Source organism: Gracilinanus agilis, chromosome 2 (assembly GCF_016433145.1).
Source record: "Gracilinanus agilis isolate LMUSP501 chromosome 2, AgileGrace, whole genome shotgun sequence".
NCBI lineage: Eukaryota > Metazoa > Chordata > Mammalia > Didelphimorphia > Didelphidae > Gracilinanus > Gracilinanus agilis.
Window position 1 is genome coordinate 390,486,394 of NC_058131.1, and position 18,543 is coordinate 390,504,936.

At 42.3% G+C, this 18,543-nt stretch overlaps 1 protein-coding gene across 1 annotated transcript in view; it reads left to right on the forward strand.

Moving 5' to 3' along the window:
• The first annotated feature begins 470 nt into the window (after positions 1-470).
• The window catches only part of CCDC69 (coiled-coil domain containing 69), a 33,007-nt gene continuing 14,934 nt past the window's right edge, over positions 471-18,543 (forward strand). Inside the window, exons 1-4 of the mRNA XM_044661788.1 lie at positions 471-552; positions 10,142-10,211; positions 14,831-14,955; positions 16,090-16,177. Of these exons, the coding sequence (XP_044517723.1) occupies positions 505-552; positions 10,142-10,211; positions 14,831-14,955; positions 16,090-16,177 (331 nt within the window). The 5' untranslated portion in view covers positions 471-504. The remainder of the gene's footprint in view (positions 553-10,141; positions 10,212-14,830; positions 14,956-16,089; positions 16,178-18,543) is intronic.

Sequence of the window (18,543 nt, forward strand, 5' to 3'; positions counted from 1 at the left end):
AAGTTGTTAAATGTTTAGAGTCAACTAAATTAATGAGACCTCCCAGAAACACAAATACCCCAGTTTAGGAAACCCTGCTGTCCTTTTGCAAACTAGAAATGACTTCACTAACAAAAACAGTATAGTTCCCCTCCTCTGAAAAAGCTCTAGGAACCCCAGTCCCTGTGTCTGATGCCCCCAAAACTCAGGAATCCAAAGGCAAAATTGGCTCCTCTTGGAGGACCTTTCCAGGCTAGCTCTCAGCGGGGATCTGCTAGGAAGCATTGCAGCAAAATATCACCTGCCTCAGGCACCAGACACGACTCACTTTCTCGGGGCCCTTCTCTTTGGATATTTACGGCGTCCACTGCCAGTGAGTAAGTTCAAGTCGGTCGCTTTCTGGTTCAGTTTCGGGGTCTTAGAGGCAGCTCGGGAGCCCAGCAAGGAGAATCTGATCTCCTCCTGCCCTAGCCCTCTTGCCTGGAGTTTCGGAGACTTTTCCCGGGAGACCCTCCCAGGAGGAGGATGGGCGGCAGAGGCAGCAAATTAAACTGCTACAAATCCCCCAACAAGGTAAAGAAAACAGCGCTCAAGTTTGGTCCTCAGAAGTGCTGCCTTTGACTTTGACTTTGGCTTTGCCAGCAGAGACTGATGGGTTCAGGTCCACCGGGGTCCTGGGGCAAGGTGGGGAGGATATTAGTGGAAATTCTGCTTCGGCTCTGTGCCCCCAAGCCCAGTTGATCTCCAGCTGGCCCCGGGCCACTAGACACCGGTCTGTGTTGTTAAGATTAACATGGAATCAGCCAGCGGAGGAGGCGGCAGCTCTCTCTGTGCTTGGGCTCGCCTTGCACCAGCCCTGCCCCGGGATGGAGCTATCCCAGCACTGCTTAGTCCAGGCGAATCCAACCCACCCCAGGAGTTTGCTAACTGAGCCCCAGGTCAGGGCAGGCAGCGGTGGTAGAGAGCAGTGTGTGGGAGAACTATTGAGATTAGAACCGCTCTGGGCACATTTGGTAAAATGGGGCCCTGGAGAGGTGGGGGCTGTATTCCTAGAGGAGCGGGGGATCTGAGATGGAGTAGCCAGAACTCCATGGCTGAACCCTACCTCCTCCCTTCCTCCTTCAGGACCCTGAAATCTGGGGCTCACTGGGGATTGATTCATAGGAGGGAGCTCTTTTTACCTCTGGACTTGCCGAGCTCCTGGGTCAAGAGTGGGGGTGGGGGGAAGAGGTAGTTACTACTGGGACTCTCAAGTTACTTTGGTATGGGGCCACCTGCCCCTCTGGAGCAGAATTGTAGAATATCAGCACTCAAGGGCCCTATAGACTATATGAGCTACAAAGTCGTCTTGTCTGACCCCCTCATTTTACAAATGAAGACTGTCAGAACTGGAGGGAACCTGATCACAGAGAACAAGCTGGATGTTAAGAAAGGACCTTGTGGTCATCTGGGCCAATATCCTCATGTTATTCATACTTATTAGTCACCCCCTCTTCAGGCCTTAGTTTCCTCATCTGTAAAATATTAAAAATTCTGATGAATTTCTTTTGCCCTGAATTGGCTGAGTAATTCCTTGAAACTATTCAAGTATTCCTGTGGCTGCTCAGATAAACCAATCTCAGTATATAGTATTATAGCACATCCATCTGCTTTGGGGACACTTTTCTCCCTTATTTCAGGACTCACACCTGTCTGTTTGCAGAAATGGGATGCCAAGAAAAGAGAGATGCTCTTTCAGAATTAAGCCTCCAAGATGGAGTCAAGAAATGGTAATCGCCTCTCCTTGGTGTTTCTGACAGAGTGGACCCCACAAAGGGGCAGCAGTTTAGGAAGATGCTCATTCACTGAAAGAGCATTTAATAAGCATCTAAGTCCTATGCAGGGTACTCATAGAGCATATGTGGAAGATCCATTGACTTCCTGGTTAGGAGCTCCCTCTCACCAACACTATGATTTAGTTTTTAAGTCTTAAGGAGTTTCCTGAAGTGGAAAGGATTGAATGACTTGCCCATAAGGAATCAAAGCAGGACTTTAACCCATGTCTCCTGATTCTAGGGCCAGTATTCTAGCTACTACCTCTGTTCCTGGGAAGACAAACGTAGATTAGGCATAACCTTTGTCTTTAATGAGTTCATAATCTAAAAACTATGGGAGAAATAAGATGCAGGCACAAATTTTTTAATACAAAGTAGAGGGTGATTACTGCCCAAGAGGAATGCTATGAGATCAGATGAGAGAGACATTACTACTGACTAGGGAAGACTTCCTGGAGGAGGTAACATTTGAAGAAGGCCTTGAGGGATGTCAGCAAGCAAAAATGAGGAAAATGGAATAGTAAAGGCATAGGCCAGGGGATAATGAGAGAAGTGCAGATGATGGAAAGAGGGGAATGGGGGATGATGAGATGTTTCGATGACACTGGACCTAGAGCATGGGAGTGAATGGCATGCTTTGCACTCAGTGGGTACTTTGTAAATGTCAATAGATTTGAAGAAGACTAGAAAGGTGGAGTGGCACCAAGTTCCCTAAATTCTACCTAAGTTGTTTGTATTTTATTTAATGGAAAATGGAGAACCCCTGAAAATATTTGAGGAGGAAAATGATGTGATCAGGACATGGTATTAGACAAATTATTCTTCCAGTGTTGAGATGGATTGGAGAAGGAAAGACTGGAAGCAAGAAGACCGGCAAGGTGGGCTTTCTCAGTTTAGGAGCACACAGTTATGGCCAATCCTGTGACTAGAATTCAATGGTCAGGCTGATATGGAGAAGACAGTCCCTTTCCTCCTCACTCCCTCAGACAGGGAACTGACTAGACCCACTTACCCAAGAAGCTATTTGGGTAATCACTGATTACAAAGCCTTTTGGCACAGACATCCTCACTCATCTTGGCTCTAAATGAGTATTCTGGTGTTTCTCCTCTGCCCACACTGAACTGTTAGTGCCCAGCCCGTGCCCTTACATGGCAGGATGGACTGGTTTCTTTTTTGTTGTTTAAAGTTCAATCTGTCTCCTATCTCACCAATGCTGAGCAAAGTTCTTCCGCCAGGTGCCAACCCTTGGCTGGCAGCCTGAGCTCTTGAGACAGTTCTCTTTGGCACCTGCCCCTACCCAAACAGAAGCCAGCTAGCAGAGACCTAGGAGGCCCTGTTGTTCCCTAGAACCTGGCCCATGATCACTGAGGATGGGAGGAGAGGAAACTAGTCGAAATTACCGGAGGAGGGGCTGACAGTCTAGAAACCGATAATGAAACCTCACAGAGTTATTGTGAGGAAAGCAGTTGGTAAACAGAAAAGTACTATGGAAATGAGAACTGCTATCGTTATTTAAGGGTAATAATAATGATGAATAAGGCAGCATGGCACAATGGATAGAGTTGTCCTGGAAGTCAGAAATATCTGGATTCAAATCTTACCTTCTAAGAGTTACTGGCTTTGTGACCATAAGGAAGATCTCAGTGCCCCCAGAAAGCCCTTTAAAGCTAAATTATAGGGCAGAGGTGCCTCCACATTGGCAGAGGGAATTGCCTAACAGGGTTCAACAAACCAATGAAATCTCAAGTCTAGGCAAAATGGTTATTATCATTATCAATAATAACATTTTAAGAGGCCATGATCACATGAATGTGGGCACTGCTTCACCTCATCATGCTTTTTGTAGGCACTTTGTAAATTTGTGAGGAGCAAAAAAATTTATCTGATGATAGACTGCTTTGCTCTTAAATGTAGATTTGCCCTTGGACAACCAACCTATGGTGAGAGTACATTTTCTAGTCCATGTTAAAAGACTTTCTTGAGCTTAGACATCATTTTCTATTGTCATTTTCTCATAAAATGATAAATGGAGGGTAGATATCAATACTACTATTAATTGTAATTCTGTTTAAAATTAGGAAAACTCTAAATATATGAGTTGGGGGGGTCAATAGTGTCAAACTCAAAATAGAAACAGATTCCCTGCAAGTAGCATATTGAGTAGAAAACCACAAATTAACATTATCTATGTCGTATTGTGAGCAGCTAGGTGGTATAGTGCAGAGTAGCTAGTGTCAGGCCTAGAGTCAAGAAGATTTATCTTCATGAGTTTAAATCTAGCCTCAGACACTTATTGAGTGACCCTGAGCAAATCATTTAACACTGTTTGCCTCAGTTTCCTCATCTGTAAAATAAGCTGGAGTAGGAAATGGCAAACCACTCTGGTTTCTTTGCCAGAAAAACCCCAAATGGAGTCATGAAGAGTTGGACATGACTAAAATGACCGAACAACAACAGCAATGTTGTATTGTCATTTTATTTATTTTGTTAAATCTTTCTCAATTACATTTTAATCTTATTCTGGCTGCACTTGGGAGTTTTGAAGAGTCCTTGTGGTCACAGCTGTGAATCTGATACCACTAACATAGAGGTTATCCTTCTCAGAAATGGGAACCTGACCTCAGTGACCTTTCCAGTACTAACATACAGAATTCTAGGACTTGTTGGTATTCCAAATCCTTCTTTCACTGTCTTATACTTCAAGACCCCAGAATGGATTGACTAGGAAAAACTCTTTTACCCTATGTTTGGAATATATGAAAATCATCATCATCAAGCTATAAGGATCCCTATAAAACATATCCACTTAGAAAACCAAGTATTAATATTGACTATCTTTTATTTTATTTTCCTTTTGTTAAATGTTTTCCAATAACATTTTAGTCTGGTTCCAAGCCACACTTCGGAGTATTAATAATGCAGATTAAATTTAAGAAGTATGTTATAAATACTATATAAACATTGTGTGTGTGTGTGAGACAGAGAGAGAGAGAGAGAGAGAGAGAGAGAGAGAGAGAGAGAGAGAGTTGTTAAACATTTACCAGCATATACTGTCTAAGAGTTAGGTTAGAGGTTAAGTGACTTAACCAAGGTCACATTGTAGTAAGCATTTGAGGTAGGGTTTGAATTTACATTTTCTTGACTACAAGTCCAATGCTCTGTCTACTGTGCCATCTAATTGCTTTTATCATGCTCAGACCATCCTTGTAATCATCATCTCCTCCTGATGGCTGAGACTAGACAGGCAAGATTGAGGGCTGAAGATAGCTGATGCGCCATTGAGACATGATGTCTACATCTGGCAAGAGGCCCGAGGGGCTCTAGTCTTCCTCTCAATCCCATTATATCCAGGCAGTCAAGATTTACCAAGATACCAGTTGGTTCCTCAACTCAGCAGATGCTGACTGAGAGATTTGACTAAGCTAATACACACTTAGAAGAGATCGATCACTCACCCTCCAGGCCAATACTTCTATTGTTAATAAATTTGCTTGTAGGAAGCAGCCATTAATAAAATATTGATAAGAGAAATCTTAGAATATTAGAATACCAGAGAGGGAAGGGATGGGTCTGGTTATCCAGTCCAAATCCCTTGCCCAGTACAAAAACCCTTCCTATAGATAAGTAGCATGATAATTGTAGTAATTGTCCTGGGTTGGAAAAGTGTCAAGACACAAGAATCCTTGTGGGAGTTCTAGAATTCACTGAGTTTGTGACCTTTGGCAAATTTCTCCAGGCCTCAATGATTCTTTCAAATGATATAGTTGGGTTAGATGGTCTCCAAGTCTTCTTCCAGGGCTAAGTCCAGTGAAAGTGAGGAATTTAGGATTTAAAATCTGAAAAAGCTCAGTTGGAATAAAAACTATTCCAACCCTTTTTTAATTGGGGAGGCTGAGGCCCAGAAATGGGGAAGGGATTTTCTCAAGATCACAGAACTAATATATAGCAGAAATTGGCTTTGAACCCAAGTTCTTGGACTCCAAATCCAGGGCACTTTCTATCGTGCAGTGCTGCTTCTAATAGTCAGAATATAATTCTCTGATCTTTAAAAAAAAAATAAAACTCTTACTTTCTATCCTAGTAACAGTTTTAAGACAGAAAGACAAGGGCTAAGCAAACAGTTAAGTGACTTTCCCAGGAAGTGACTGAGATTGAATTTGAATCCGGATCCTCCTAACTCCAGACCTGGGGCTCTATCCACTGTGCCATCTTGCTTTGCATTTAGGTATTGACCTTGTATGGTTGATTCTAAGACATTCCTAGCTTTCTGGAATGGATCTCCAAGATGAAAGAGGGTTTTTCGATGGGCAGATACCTTCCTTCCAAACCATCATGGACTGCCTCTGGTTACCCAATCGCAGCAAAAAGACCACGGGTCTGGTGGATAGCCATCACTTAACGTGTCCCCAGACCATTTAGGCATCTCCACAGAAGGCCTGCCCCAACAAGGGAAAGGTAGTGTTGGGAATTCAGGATTTAAACTAACCATTCCCCTCTCTGTCCCATGGCATATTTGTGTTGGTGTATCCAGCTTCCATTAGTGGCAGTAAAATTCTTTGAGATCTTTGAACAAGAAGAGTCCAACTACACATTTTACAGTTTGGGAAACAGAGACCTATTTAGTATAGAGCAACTATGATTTTCCCTCTGAGCTTCTCTAATCTGGTTGTGCATACAATCACCTCTCCACAGCTTTGGGTTTCCGTCCTGCCCCTCCCCCCTCTTCCCCAAGAGGCCCCTTGGGCCTCCGACTTCCACCATCCCTTCCTGCCCCTCCCTGCCTCTCAGTGAATCAACTTGGTGTGTGGCAGCTTTCAGATCCTTTATCTCACTTCGTTGAGGACCTGTCAGTAGAGGAGGCTGCCATTGGTATGGGCTTGGGGCAGAGCCCATCCAGGACTAGGAATACATACTGGTCCTCTGCTTTTGGCTACCATCCAAACTTAACTGGAATGTGGAGGAATTTCAATTTGGAGTGAGATTAAGTCATCCCAGTCTTTAGCTCAGATCAGTTTCTTCTCTCTTTTTTTTTTTTAAACCCTTACCTTCTGTCTTAGAATCAATATGTTGTATGGGTTCCAAGGTGGAAGAGCAATAAGGGCTAGGCAATAGGGGTTAAGAGATTTGCCCAGGGTCACCCAGCTAGGATGTATCTGAGTTCAAATTTGAACCCCAAACCTCCCACTCTAGGCCTGGCTCCCTATCCCCTGAACCCCTGAACTAGCTGCCCCCCCACCTCCCCACCCCAAATCAGTTTCTGATGTAATAGTAGATCAAGGCTTTTCTAAGTATAGATGATCAGAGTTGGAAGGGACCTCAAAGGGTAATAGAATCATAGATTTGGAGCCCATAACTCTCAGAGACAGGATTTAAAGCCAACTCTTCCTGACTTCAAATAGAGCTCTTTTTCCAGTATACACTTTGCAGCAATGTACCTGACCAGGGAGCTCATTCTATATCACCCTTAACAATTGATTATCCTACCTCCAGCTTGAAGTCTTCCAGGATGAGGCACCAGTTCTGGAGGGCAATTTGGATTGCTATAGAACAATGCATATCCTTTCATCCAGTAATACCACTACTAGATCTGTATCCTAGAGAGAGAAAAAAGGTGGTGTGTGTGTGGGGGGGGAATCTACTTATACCAAGAATGAGGCACCAATTCTGGAGGGCAATTTGGATTATGCCCACAATGCATACCCTTTCATCCAGTAATACCACTACTAGATCTCTATCCTGGAGAGATCCAAAAAAGGGGGGATCTACTTGTACCAAGGGTGGGAAACTTAATCAGTCTTGAGGCAACCCATTTCTATTTTGAGACAACTCTAAGTATTAGATAGATCTTCCTTCTATTGCTTCCTGCAGTGTTTCCATGACAGCCCTCAACTATCATCTCTTTGTCTTCTTTTTCAATTCTCTGAAGCTCCTAGGGAAATGATGGGGCATAGGGAGACCTCCTTTAGAGGCTTAGGACTTCCATACCACAGGACTACTCAGTGACTTCCTAATGACTTCATTAGAGAATTTCCCAACTACTCCCAGTGTTGGAATGGGGAAACTCCTCTAGGTGACCTTCTGCTTTCAATGGGGGGCACTTCTTGATTGCAGGGAGTCAAGGGCCCTCCATGTGCTTGACTCATCTAGCCTGAAAGGAAGTGTCTTCAGTATCTCCAGTAGACTGTGAGTTCTTCTCACAGGATAGGGATGTAGCTTGCACCAATCACCAGTCATCTACTAAGCCTCTTCTGTGGCCACCCGTGTGTTCAGTTATGCAGGAAATAGGAGGCCTATGAGAACAGAGATGTGGGATGTGCCTCTTGTTTTGCAAGAGTCCATTATCACTGGAAGGCCAAGATGAAGACACTTAACATAATATAGGGGATGGTAGCAGCATGAACAGAGGGGCAGCTGGGTGGTATAGTAGATAGAGCACTAGGCTTGGAATCAGAAAGACTTATATTCATGAGTTCAAATCTAGCCTTAAACACTTGCTAGCTGGGTGACCCTGGACAAGTCACCAAACCTTGTTTGCCTAGTTCCTCACCTATAAAATGAGCTGGAGAAGGAAATGGCAAACCACCCCAGAATCTTTGCCAAGAAAACCTCAAATAGGATCAAGTCAGAAAGAGCTGAACCTGACTGAAACAACTGAACCACAACAATTATATAAGTAGCAATAAACACAAGTGTAGGGAGAGAACAGTATATAAAAACCCAGTCTTGCTTCTCTTTATTCAGTCCATTTCTCTTTCTGCTTCAGTAGGGTATCCTTCCCCCTCCCCACCTTAGCCTCAGTCACAGAAGAAGAATCTCAATCAGATGGTAGTTAAAGGTGTAGAAGCTAGCTGACTATGGCGGTACCTCAGATCCTATAAGGACTTAAATCTGAAGAGAGGAGAGTCTCTTAAGTGAAGGAAGGAAAGGGATATGCATTTATATAGCACCTGCTATGTGTCAGGGGATGATATTTTTTTATAATTATATCTCATTTGATCTGCACGACAACCCTGAGGCAGATGCTATTTTACCCCCATTTTACAGTTGAGAAAACTAAGGCAAATAGCAGTTAAGTCACTTATATAGAGTCACACAGCTTCTAACTATCTGAAGTCAGATTTGAGGCAGGAACTATTTTATCCCCATTTTACAGTTGAGAAAACTAAGGCAAATAGCAGTTACATGACTTATCTAAGGTCACACAGCTTCTAACTTCCTGATTCCAGATTTGAACTCTAAGGCCTTCCTGACTCCCAGCCAGTGCTTTATCCACTATGCCACCTGTCAGCTTCCAACGAGAGTGAGGAAAAAAGAGAGACAGCTTGTACATTCAAAGAGAATACTGCATCTGTATCCACTTAATACCAAAAGACCTAGGGAGCTCATACCCACACCCACACCCACACAATGAAGGAGGAGAACATAGACAAAGTCATAGAGGATGAGAAGATATTAATGGGTTGCAATCTATACCATTGAGTGTTATGAGTGAGGAGCATAATTCTTAGAAAGTCCAGCATATTCCCTGAAAAGAACTGGCTTTGAAAATTTAGGCCAAATTAGGGAAAAGGGTAGATTGAGAGATTTAGCAAGTCTCTTTAAAGATGGGAGTGGAAAAAGGAGCAGATCCAGGAGAACATTGTACACAGAGACTGATACACTGTGGTACAACCGAACATAACGGACTTCTCTACTAGCAGCAATGCAAGAATCCAGAGCAAGGCTGAGGGACTTATGAGAAAGAAAACTAGCCACATTCAGAGGAAGAACTGTGGGAGGAGAAACACAGAAGAAAAACACCTGCTTGAACACATGGGCTGATGGGGATATTATTGGGGATGTAGACACTAAACAATAACTCTAGTCCAACTATCAATGATATGGAATTAGGTCTTGATCAAGGATACATGTAAAATCCAGTGGAATTGTGCATTGGCTAAGTGGGGTTGGGGAAGTTGGGGGAGAGGGAAAGAACATGAAACATGTAACTATGGGAAAATATTCAAAATTTTTAAAAAAAAATCTAAAAAATAAATAAATAAAGATGGGAGTGGAGGAGAGACAGACAGGAATCTAAGGGAAAGGCCAATTATTTGAGGGATTCAAACACACTAACCAGGACTATGCAATGAAAACACCTTATGGGGAAAGTGATCACTGCTAGCTAGTAATGGTGGAAAGAGCCAAGAGAGAAGATGATACTCCCCATTCTAAGACTTTCCTTCCCCTATCTTCCCTTTGAGAGTCAGCTGCCCTCTGGAGTATCTAGATTCCAGTCTCCTCATCTGGCTGCCATCATTTATGTTCATAGACAGTCGGTCCTAACATCACATTTGATTTCTTTCAGAGACACCAAGAGGAAGGGCAGCTACCAAGGCCTGAGCCCATAGAGCTTGGCCCCCTTCAAGAAAGCAAAGGTGAGAAATTCTTTTAATGCCTTCTATCCCATGAGTCTCTTACTGGAAGAGAAGACTACATCTCTACAATGGAATAGTCCAGTCCCCTTTGGTGGTAACTGGTCGATTTTTTCTGTCCCCTAAAATTGATATCTGCCCCTCTCGGCTCCCTGGACCTTTGCAAAATGCTTGTTAGGTATGTTTGGATCAGGACTGTGTCTCAAGAGCTGGATGTTAGATCATTCTCCGGTACAGTATTGCCTCTGGCCTGGATTATGAAACCAAAGAATTTCAGAGTTGGAAAGGACCCTGAGCCCATATCTGAGCAGTAACCCAGTTCTAGAACATGTACCCAATGGAGTATAATCCAACCTGTGCCCCAAAATCTCAAATACTTCCTCCTAAAGTAACACCTTCCACTATAAGATAATTGTAATTCTTAGGAAGCTTTCCTTTTCATCAAGATTAAATCTGCCACTTTGCCTCTTCTCTTATTTCCCTTTCCTTCCCTTAGTTCTGCTCACTGGGCCCAAGCAAAGCAAAACACATCTTTCTTCCACATAGCTCATGTCCAGCTTCTACTGTCTGCCTTTTCCAGGAAAAAACCTACAGATCCTTCAGCTAGCTAGTCCTTATCAGACCATGCTCTTAAAATTTTTGAACATCCTTGTTGCTTTCCTCCAAACACAGTTTTTTTCTCCCTAGATTTTTTCAATTAACAAAGATTTTCTTCTTTCCCTCCCACTTTACCTCCAATGGAAAACAAGAAGAAGGAATCAAGGATATATATAGTTGTATGAAAAAATGCTCTGTCCTTATTGATTAGAGAAATGTAAATCAAATAACTAAGATATCATCTCACACCTATCAGATTGACTAAAGTGATAATAAAAAGACAAATGTTGTAGGGGATGAGGAAAAACAGGGACATTTATACACTGTTGATGAAACTGTGAACTGATCTAACTATTTTCGAGAGAAATCTGGAATTATGCCCCAAAAGTTATAAAACTCTGTGTACCCAGTAATACCACTATTAGCAATTGAGGGTAGGGGTGGGGGTGAGGAGAATGTATATGTTCTAAAATATTTATAGGAGCTCTCTTTGTGGTAGCAAAGAACTGGAAATTGGAGGGATACTCATCAATTGGGGAATGGCTGAAAAAGCTGTAGCATTTGGTTGTGATGGAATTTTACTATGGTATAAGAAATGACAAGCAGGTTAATTTTTTTTAATGGAAGGACCCGGGGCAGCTTGGTGACTCAGTGCTTTGAGAGCCAGGCATAGAGATGGGATGTCCTGGGTTTAAATCTGGTCTCAGACACATCCTAGTTGTATGACCTTGGGCTAGTCATTTAACCCCAATTACCTTGGAACCAATACATTAAATTGCTTCTAAGAGAGAAGGTAAGGGTTTTTTTAAAAATGAAAAGACCTTCATGAAATTATAAAGAGTGAAATGAGCAGAACCAAGTTGAACATTATATACAACAGAAATATTATTTGAAGAATGACTCCTGTATATCTACCTTCAGAGAAAGAAATGATAAATAGAACAAGCAACACAGAATTCTATATAGACTTTTTTTTATCAAATGCCTTCTCCAGTATGTGGGGAGGAGGGGGAAGACATCTGAGAACTTTAATGTAACAAAGAAACAAACTAATTAATTAAACATTTTAATTAGTTAGTTTAAAAATGATCTTATAACACATTTGAATAGCCAAACCAAACCAATTCCTGTATGTTCACCACAAAAACTGTTTCCTTCTACATCTTGCATTTATCACTTCTTTGTTAGAAGTGGGAAACATGCTTTATCATCAATTTTTTGGAGTCTTGGTTAGTGATTGCCCTGATCAGTCTGAAGTCTTTCAAAGTTTATTTATTTGACTTTCTTTAGAGTATGGATGTTATTTTATATGATTTTTTCTACTACTCTTGCTCACTTTATTCTGTATCAGTTCATAAAAATCTTCCCAGTTTTCCCTGAAACTGTCCCCTTCATCATTTCTTACAATACAATGGTATTCCACTATATTTATATACCAAAATTTGTCTAGTTGGTCCCCAATTGATGAGTACCTCCTTAGTTTTTAGTTCTTTGCCACTGTGAAAAGAACTGCTAAAAATATTTTTGTACTTTTGTCTTTGGCCATTTTCCAGCTTATCCATGTTATTCCTAAAATATAGTCTTGGACATACTAAATTAACTGTCATCTCAGGCAAATCCCTACTCCAGTCTGGTGCCCAATTTCTTTCTCTGTTAAATAAGTGTCGACCAAAGTGATCTCTAAGATACATTTCAATTCTAACATTCTGTGTTCTCTTTCAACTATAATATTATAGCATAAATCTCAACTTTGACTGCTGGTTGAGAGCTAGGCAGATTGTAGCAACATATGGGCCTTCTCTGGCAAGGGAAAGAAGAGTCCCTGGCTCTTGTCTCCAACTGAGTTACCTGGGAAAAGAAAGCTTTCCCTCACCAGCCCGCAGAGCAGGTTGCCCTTCTCTCTAGGTCACTGGACCCAAAGGGAAGTTCTTCCCCACCCTAGCCCAGATCCCTGAAGTACTGACATTCTACGTCCTCAAAGCCTGCATAAGCTTCCTGTAAAAGAAAGCTACTGTATTTCAAGAGCCTCACACAGGTCACACAAGACAAGCAAAGGGCTTTATACAGAGAAAGCACTATTCTTTGACTTAGGAAGACCATAGTTGCCCTTACTGGAAAGCATTACTTATGTGGTGTGATTTGAGAGTGGCTGAGATTGGGCTAAATCTTTCCTTTGGACAACTCACTCCAGTGGGCAAAATCTCTGCACTGAAGCTGTGGAAGGACCATACAAAGCCTCTATCAACCACTAATACTTTAGTAAATAGGAATTCCACTGGTATTTTGCCCAGTTTCCTAGGCAGAAATAAGCCTAGAGAAGGGGATGAGGTAGATAGAGGACACTGGACCTTTAGTCAAGGCAAGCAAGCTATGAGGGAATATTGAGGGCTTTTCATCATCATGGCTTAATAATAATTATTATATTTATATTATATAATACATTATTTAGCATGCAATGTGCTAATATTATCACATTATAATATATTTCATATATAATGTGATATGTTAATAATAATTCATCATTGTAGCTTAATACCAAAAGCAGTCATTGACATAGTGCATCTAGGTTTACAAAATGTTTATATACGTTATATCATTTGATACTCACAGCAATATTGTTTAGGCAGATGATTCCCAGATCGATACATCCTGCCGTAAGATCTTTTCTAATCTCCAGGCTTACATCATCAATTACCTTTTGGACATCTTGAAGTGGATGTCCTGTGGGCATCTCAAACTCAACATGACCAAAACAGACCACTTTTCTGACAAACTTGCCCCACTTCCAAACTTTCTTATTTGTGTTGAGGACACCACTGTCTTCCCAGTCTATCAGGCTTGAAACCTCTGTGTCATCCTCAACTTTTCTCTCACACCCACTACACATATCCAATCTGTTCCAAGGCTTGCCATTTCTATCTTTACACCATTACTTACATATATCCATTTCTCTCTACTTGCAAAGCCATCACCATGGTTGTAGGCATTTACACTACATACCTGGATTGTTGCAATAGCCTCCCCTGTCTCTCTGCTTCCCATCTCCTTCCACTCCAATCCATCCTCCACTCAGCTGTCCAAGCAATTTTCCTAAAGCATGGATCTGACCATGTCTTGAACACACACACACACACACACACACACACACACACACACACACACCAACTCAAAAAACTCAATTGGTTCTTTTTTTTTAAAACCCTTACCTTCCATCTTAGAATCAATACTGTGTATTGGATTGGGCACTGGCCTTGAAGCCAGGAAGACCCACAGTCAAATTCTGCTTCTGGAACATACTGACTGTGTGACCCTGGGCAAATATTAGACTTCTCAGTGTCTAGTCTCAGTCTCACAGATGACTCTCCAAAATATGTTTCTTTAAGAGTACTTTTTTCAATTAAAAATCATTTATTTTTCTCCCTTCAACACCTTCCTCTGATAAAAACAAACAAACAAAAAAAACAACCCTTGTAACAAATATACATTATGTAAGACAAATTTCAAAGAAGATGCCAGGCTTCATTGGCAGAAAACTGTCCCCTTATTAAGAGTTCCCTATATTAATGAAATTGGGGCAGCTAAATGATGCAGTGGATAGAGCATTGGACTTTGAATTAGGAAGACTCATCTTCATGAGCTTAAATCTGAACTCGGACATTCACTAGACATAACCCTGTTTGCTTCAGTTGCCTCATCTACAAAATGAGCTGGAGAAGAAAATGGTAAACCACTACAGTATCTTTGCCCAGAAAACCCCAGAAGAGGACATGAAGATTTGGATATGACTGAAACAACTGAACAACAATAAATATTATAGGTCTGGCAAAAATTAATCAATCAATGTTATATAATTAGAGGGCTTGATTGCTCCCTAGGATTGTTCTTGGGCCCACATCCTCCAGTCAACTCTATTGTCCTTCTACCCATCAGGACAGGGACGATGCTAACTATATCTTTTGCCTAGGTCCCACTCCAACCACTCTGCCAACTACACCAATGAACTTATGATCTGACTTTCCTTACAGACCCAAATACCCATCTCTTTCATGATGAACAGCAGCAACTAGATATGGTCCACATTCTCCAGAAGCATCAAGAAGAGTCAGAGAAGCTGAGACCAGAGCATCAGTTCAGGGAAGTGGAAATCCAGGTGGGTTCACTGGCCCAGGTTCCTGCAATTTCTTTTACCCTGTAAGATTCCTCAGGCTATACTCTATCCTCTTGCCTGGAAGGAGGTAACATTTGGAGGAATATGAGAGGGAAATAATCAAAGAATAGTCATTCCATAATGAAGAGATCAATGTCCATAGGCTTGCACTTTCCTTCCCTGATGTTTTTAAACCTCTCATTTCTTAGGGCAAGCAAGGAATTTCCATATAAGCTACCCTTTCTGAATCAGCACTAACCTCAAAATCAGAAGACTTGCTTTCTCTTCTCTGCCACTAATTCTTTTTTTTTTTTTTTTGGTTAAACCCTTACCTTCCGCCTTAGAATCAAAACTGTGTATTGGTTCCAAGGCAGAAAAGAGGTAAGAACTAGGCAGTGGGGGTTAAGTGACTTGCCTAGGGTTATACAGCAAAGGAGTGTCTGAGGCCCAATTTGAACCCAGGACCTCTTGTCTTTAGGTCTGGATCTTCATCCACTGAACCACCTAGTTGTCTACCTCCACCACTAACTCTTTTTTAAACCCTTACCTTCTGCCTTAGGTCGATACTGTATGTTGTTTCCAAGGCAGAAGAGTGGTAAGAGTTAGGCAATGGGGGTTAAGTGACTTGTCCAGGGTCACACAGCTAGGAAGTGTCTGAGGCCAGATTTGAACCCAGGATCTCTCAGATCTAGGCCTTGCTCTCAATCCACTGAACCAGCCAGCTGCTCCCCACTAACTTTTTTTTAAACCTTTACCTTCCATCTTAGAATCAATACTTTATATTGGTTCCAAGGCAGAAAGGTGGTAACAGCTAGGCAATGAGCAAAGTAGGTGACTTGCCCAGGGTTACACAGCAAAGGAGTGTCTAAGACCTGATTTGAACTCAGGACCTCCCATCTCTAGACCTGGCTTTCAATCCACTGAGCCACCTAGCTGCCCCTTGTCCCAAACTCTACGTAATCTTAGGTAAATCACTTCATTTTCTGGGATTTGGTTTCCTTCTTTGTAAAATAAGTGAGTCAGACTAGAGGATCTTTAAGGTCCTTTCCAGTTCTAACGTCCATGAAACTTACCCTTGGAATTATAATGGTAGGAGACTCATTGACGCCATCCTACTCTCCCCTGCGTTATTTCCAGGTGGTGGATGAACAGGAATTAGAACTTCGTGAAAAACTTGCTGAGCAACTCCAAGTGCTGCAAAGGGAGCATGAAGAGACCTTGCAAGGTAAGGATGGGAACAGCCCTTCCCAAACCCCAGATTCTGGGATAGACTCCCTTCCCTGCCTTCTTAGAAAAGCAACCCAGTCCACATGGTACATGGAATGTTTTTTCCCACAGGGAATCATGTTCTTACCCAGACCTTCATATGGGACTACCCTTTGGGCTAAGGGTCCACTGAGTAGTGTAGGAGTCTATGGAATGCATATATCAGCCATCATTGTGGGACCTTTCCAATTACTCTTTAAATTTAGGTTTGCAAGTTTAGTGCAAGATTGAGTTAGAGATATGGGATGAGTCAGAAGAATTGATGTCTCGATCTGATCTTTTTATTTAGCATGCTGCGTGACCCTAGACAAGTTGCTTACCTTTCTGGACCTCTCTTACTATTAACAGAATCTATAATGTTGTACCTCACAGGGATATTATGGGAGAGAAACTTTGTTCTCAGAGGATTTGCTAATAGCACTAATAACAGCTAGTAATGGCTAAAATGTATACAATGCTTATATGGGCCAGACACTCTGCTAAGCACTTGACAACTTTTATCTCATTTGGTCCTCACAACAACCCCGGGAAGGAAAGTGCTATTATTCACCATTTTCAGATGACAAAACTGAGGCAAACTGAGGTTATATGACTTGCTCAGGATCACATAACTAGTAAGTATCTGAGACTGGATTTGAACTCATATCTTCCTGACTCCTCACCTGGTAGCAGCTAGCTTCCCCTCTGATGAATTATTAATTGCTAACAGCTTAAAGTGTTATCTCAATAGTAGCTAGATGCTGTCTGTGGTCCTGAATCATTCTGAGCAAAAGGAATATTTTCCCTGGCTAGAGATTCTGGTATTTTACTAAACTGGTATAGCAATGGCCAGCCCACTGAAGCCTTCTTGGCCATCCTGGCTCTTGCCAGTTTTTCACCGTTCTTTAGGTACTGACATTTTTCAAAATAAAGAGATCCTTAGAGAGAACCTTGGTTCTGTTTTGTTTGTTTTTCTGGTCCCATTCTTCATGTGTATATGTGTGCATGCACATATGCATGGATGCATTTCCTGTTCTTACAGGGATCTTAATTTCTCCCATATTCCCCAGAGAGCAGACTCCCCTTGCTACAGGTCTTTTTGTCTGCATGTCAGAGTGGTCTTGAGAAGATCTGGGAGTGACTCCATATCTGGTCTCCTCATTTCAGTACTGAAGTAACCAAGGCAATGACTAGGGAAGAGAAGAGGACAAAGATACTATGCCTGATATACCCCTCCTTGAGTTGAGGGAAGACCTCACACCTAGGCTCATATTGCTTTTTGACTAGGAATGGGGGGAAATACTTCTGCAGCCACTACTGTGGGGTGGAGTTGGGAATGAACACTAAATTTATTGTCTGGATCCATTCCAAGAGTTAGGAATGCCCTGACATAGTTGGGGAAACATTGTCCATCTTCCTTGGAAGCAGGTAATAGGAAGAGCCCCACCAAGGTGCCTCAAGTTGGAGAACCACACCTTGGAACACCCTTCCCTCCCCTCACTCCTGGAATGCATCCCCATGCTTCCTGTACTATTTCCTGTACTTCTGACAATAGAATCATAAAATGTCAGTATAATGCAGGGGTATCACAACTTAGAATGGTAAAGATCCTAGAAATCAATTAAGCCCGTGTTGGTGAATCTATGGCACACGTGCCAGAGGGGGGCTGTTCCCCTCCCTCTCTCCACCACAGCTGAGGACACTTCTCATATCACCCATCCCTCTGCCCAACAGCTCATTGGGAGCACTTCCTTCCTCCCCTGTCTGGCATAAGAGGGCAACTCACATGCAGTGTGAGGGTTGAAATTTGGGCACTCAAGTCTCTAAAAGGTTCGCCATTACTGAACCAAGCCAATTCCTTTTTTATTCATCTAAAAAGAATTTAAGGTCCATAGAGTTTGGATAGCTAAGTGGCACAGTGGATAGAGTGCCAGGTCTAGATTCAGGAAGACAGATCTTCCTAAGTTCAAATCTGACATCAGACACTTACTAGCTGTGTGACCCTGGGCAAGTCACCTAACTCTACTTAAGTTTCTCATTTATAAATGAGCTGGAGAAGGACATGGCAAACCACTCTAGTATTTTGCCAAGAAAACCCTAAAGGGCCGTGAAGTATTGGATAGAACCGAACAATATCAACAAGAGTTTGGATGTCTTCCCACAGTTAGAGGCAGAGATGCTTTTAGAACCCAGGCATTTTGACTTCTAGGACTGTACTCTTTTTATTCCCTTCCTCCTTCCCTCCTTCCTCCTTCCCTTCCCCTTCCCTTCCCTTCCCTTCCCTTCCCTTCCCTTCCCTTCCCTTCCCTTCCCTTCCCTTCCCTCCCTTCCCTTCCCTTCCCTTCC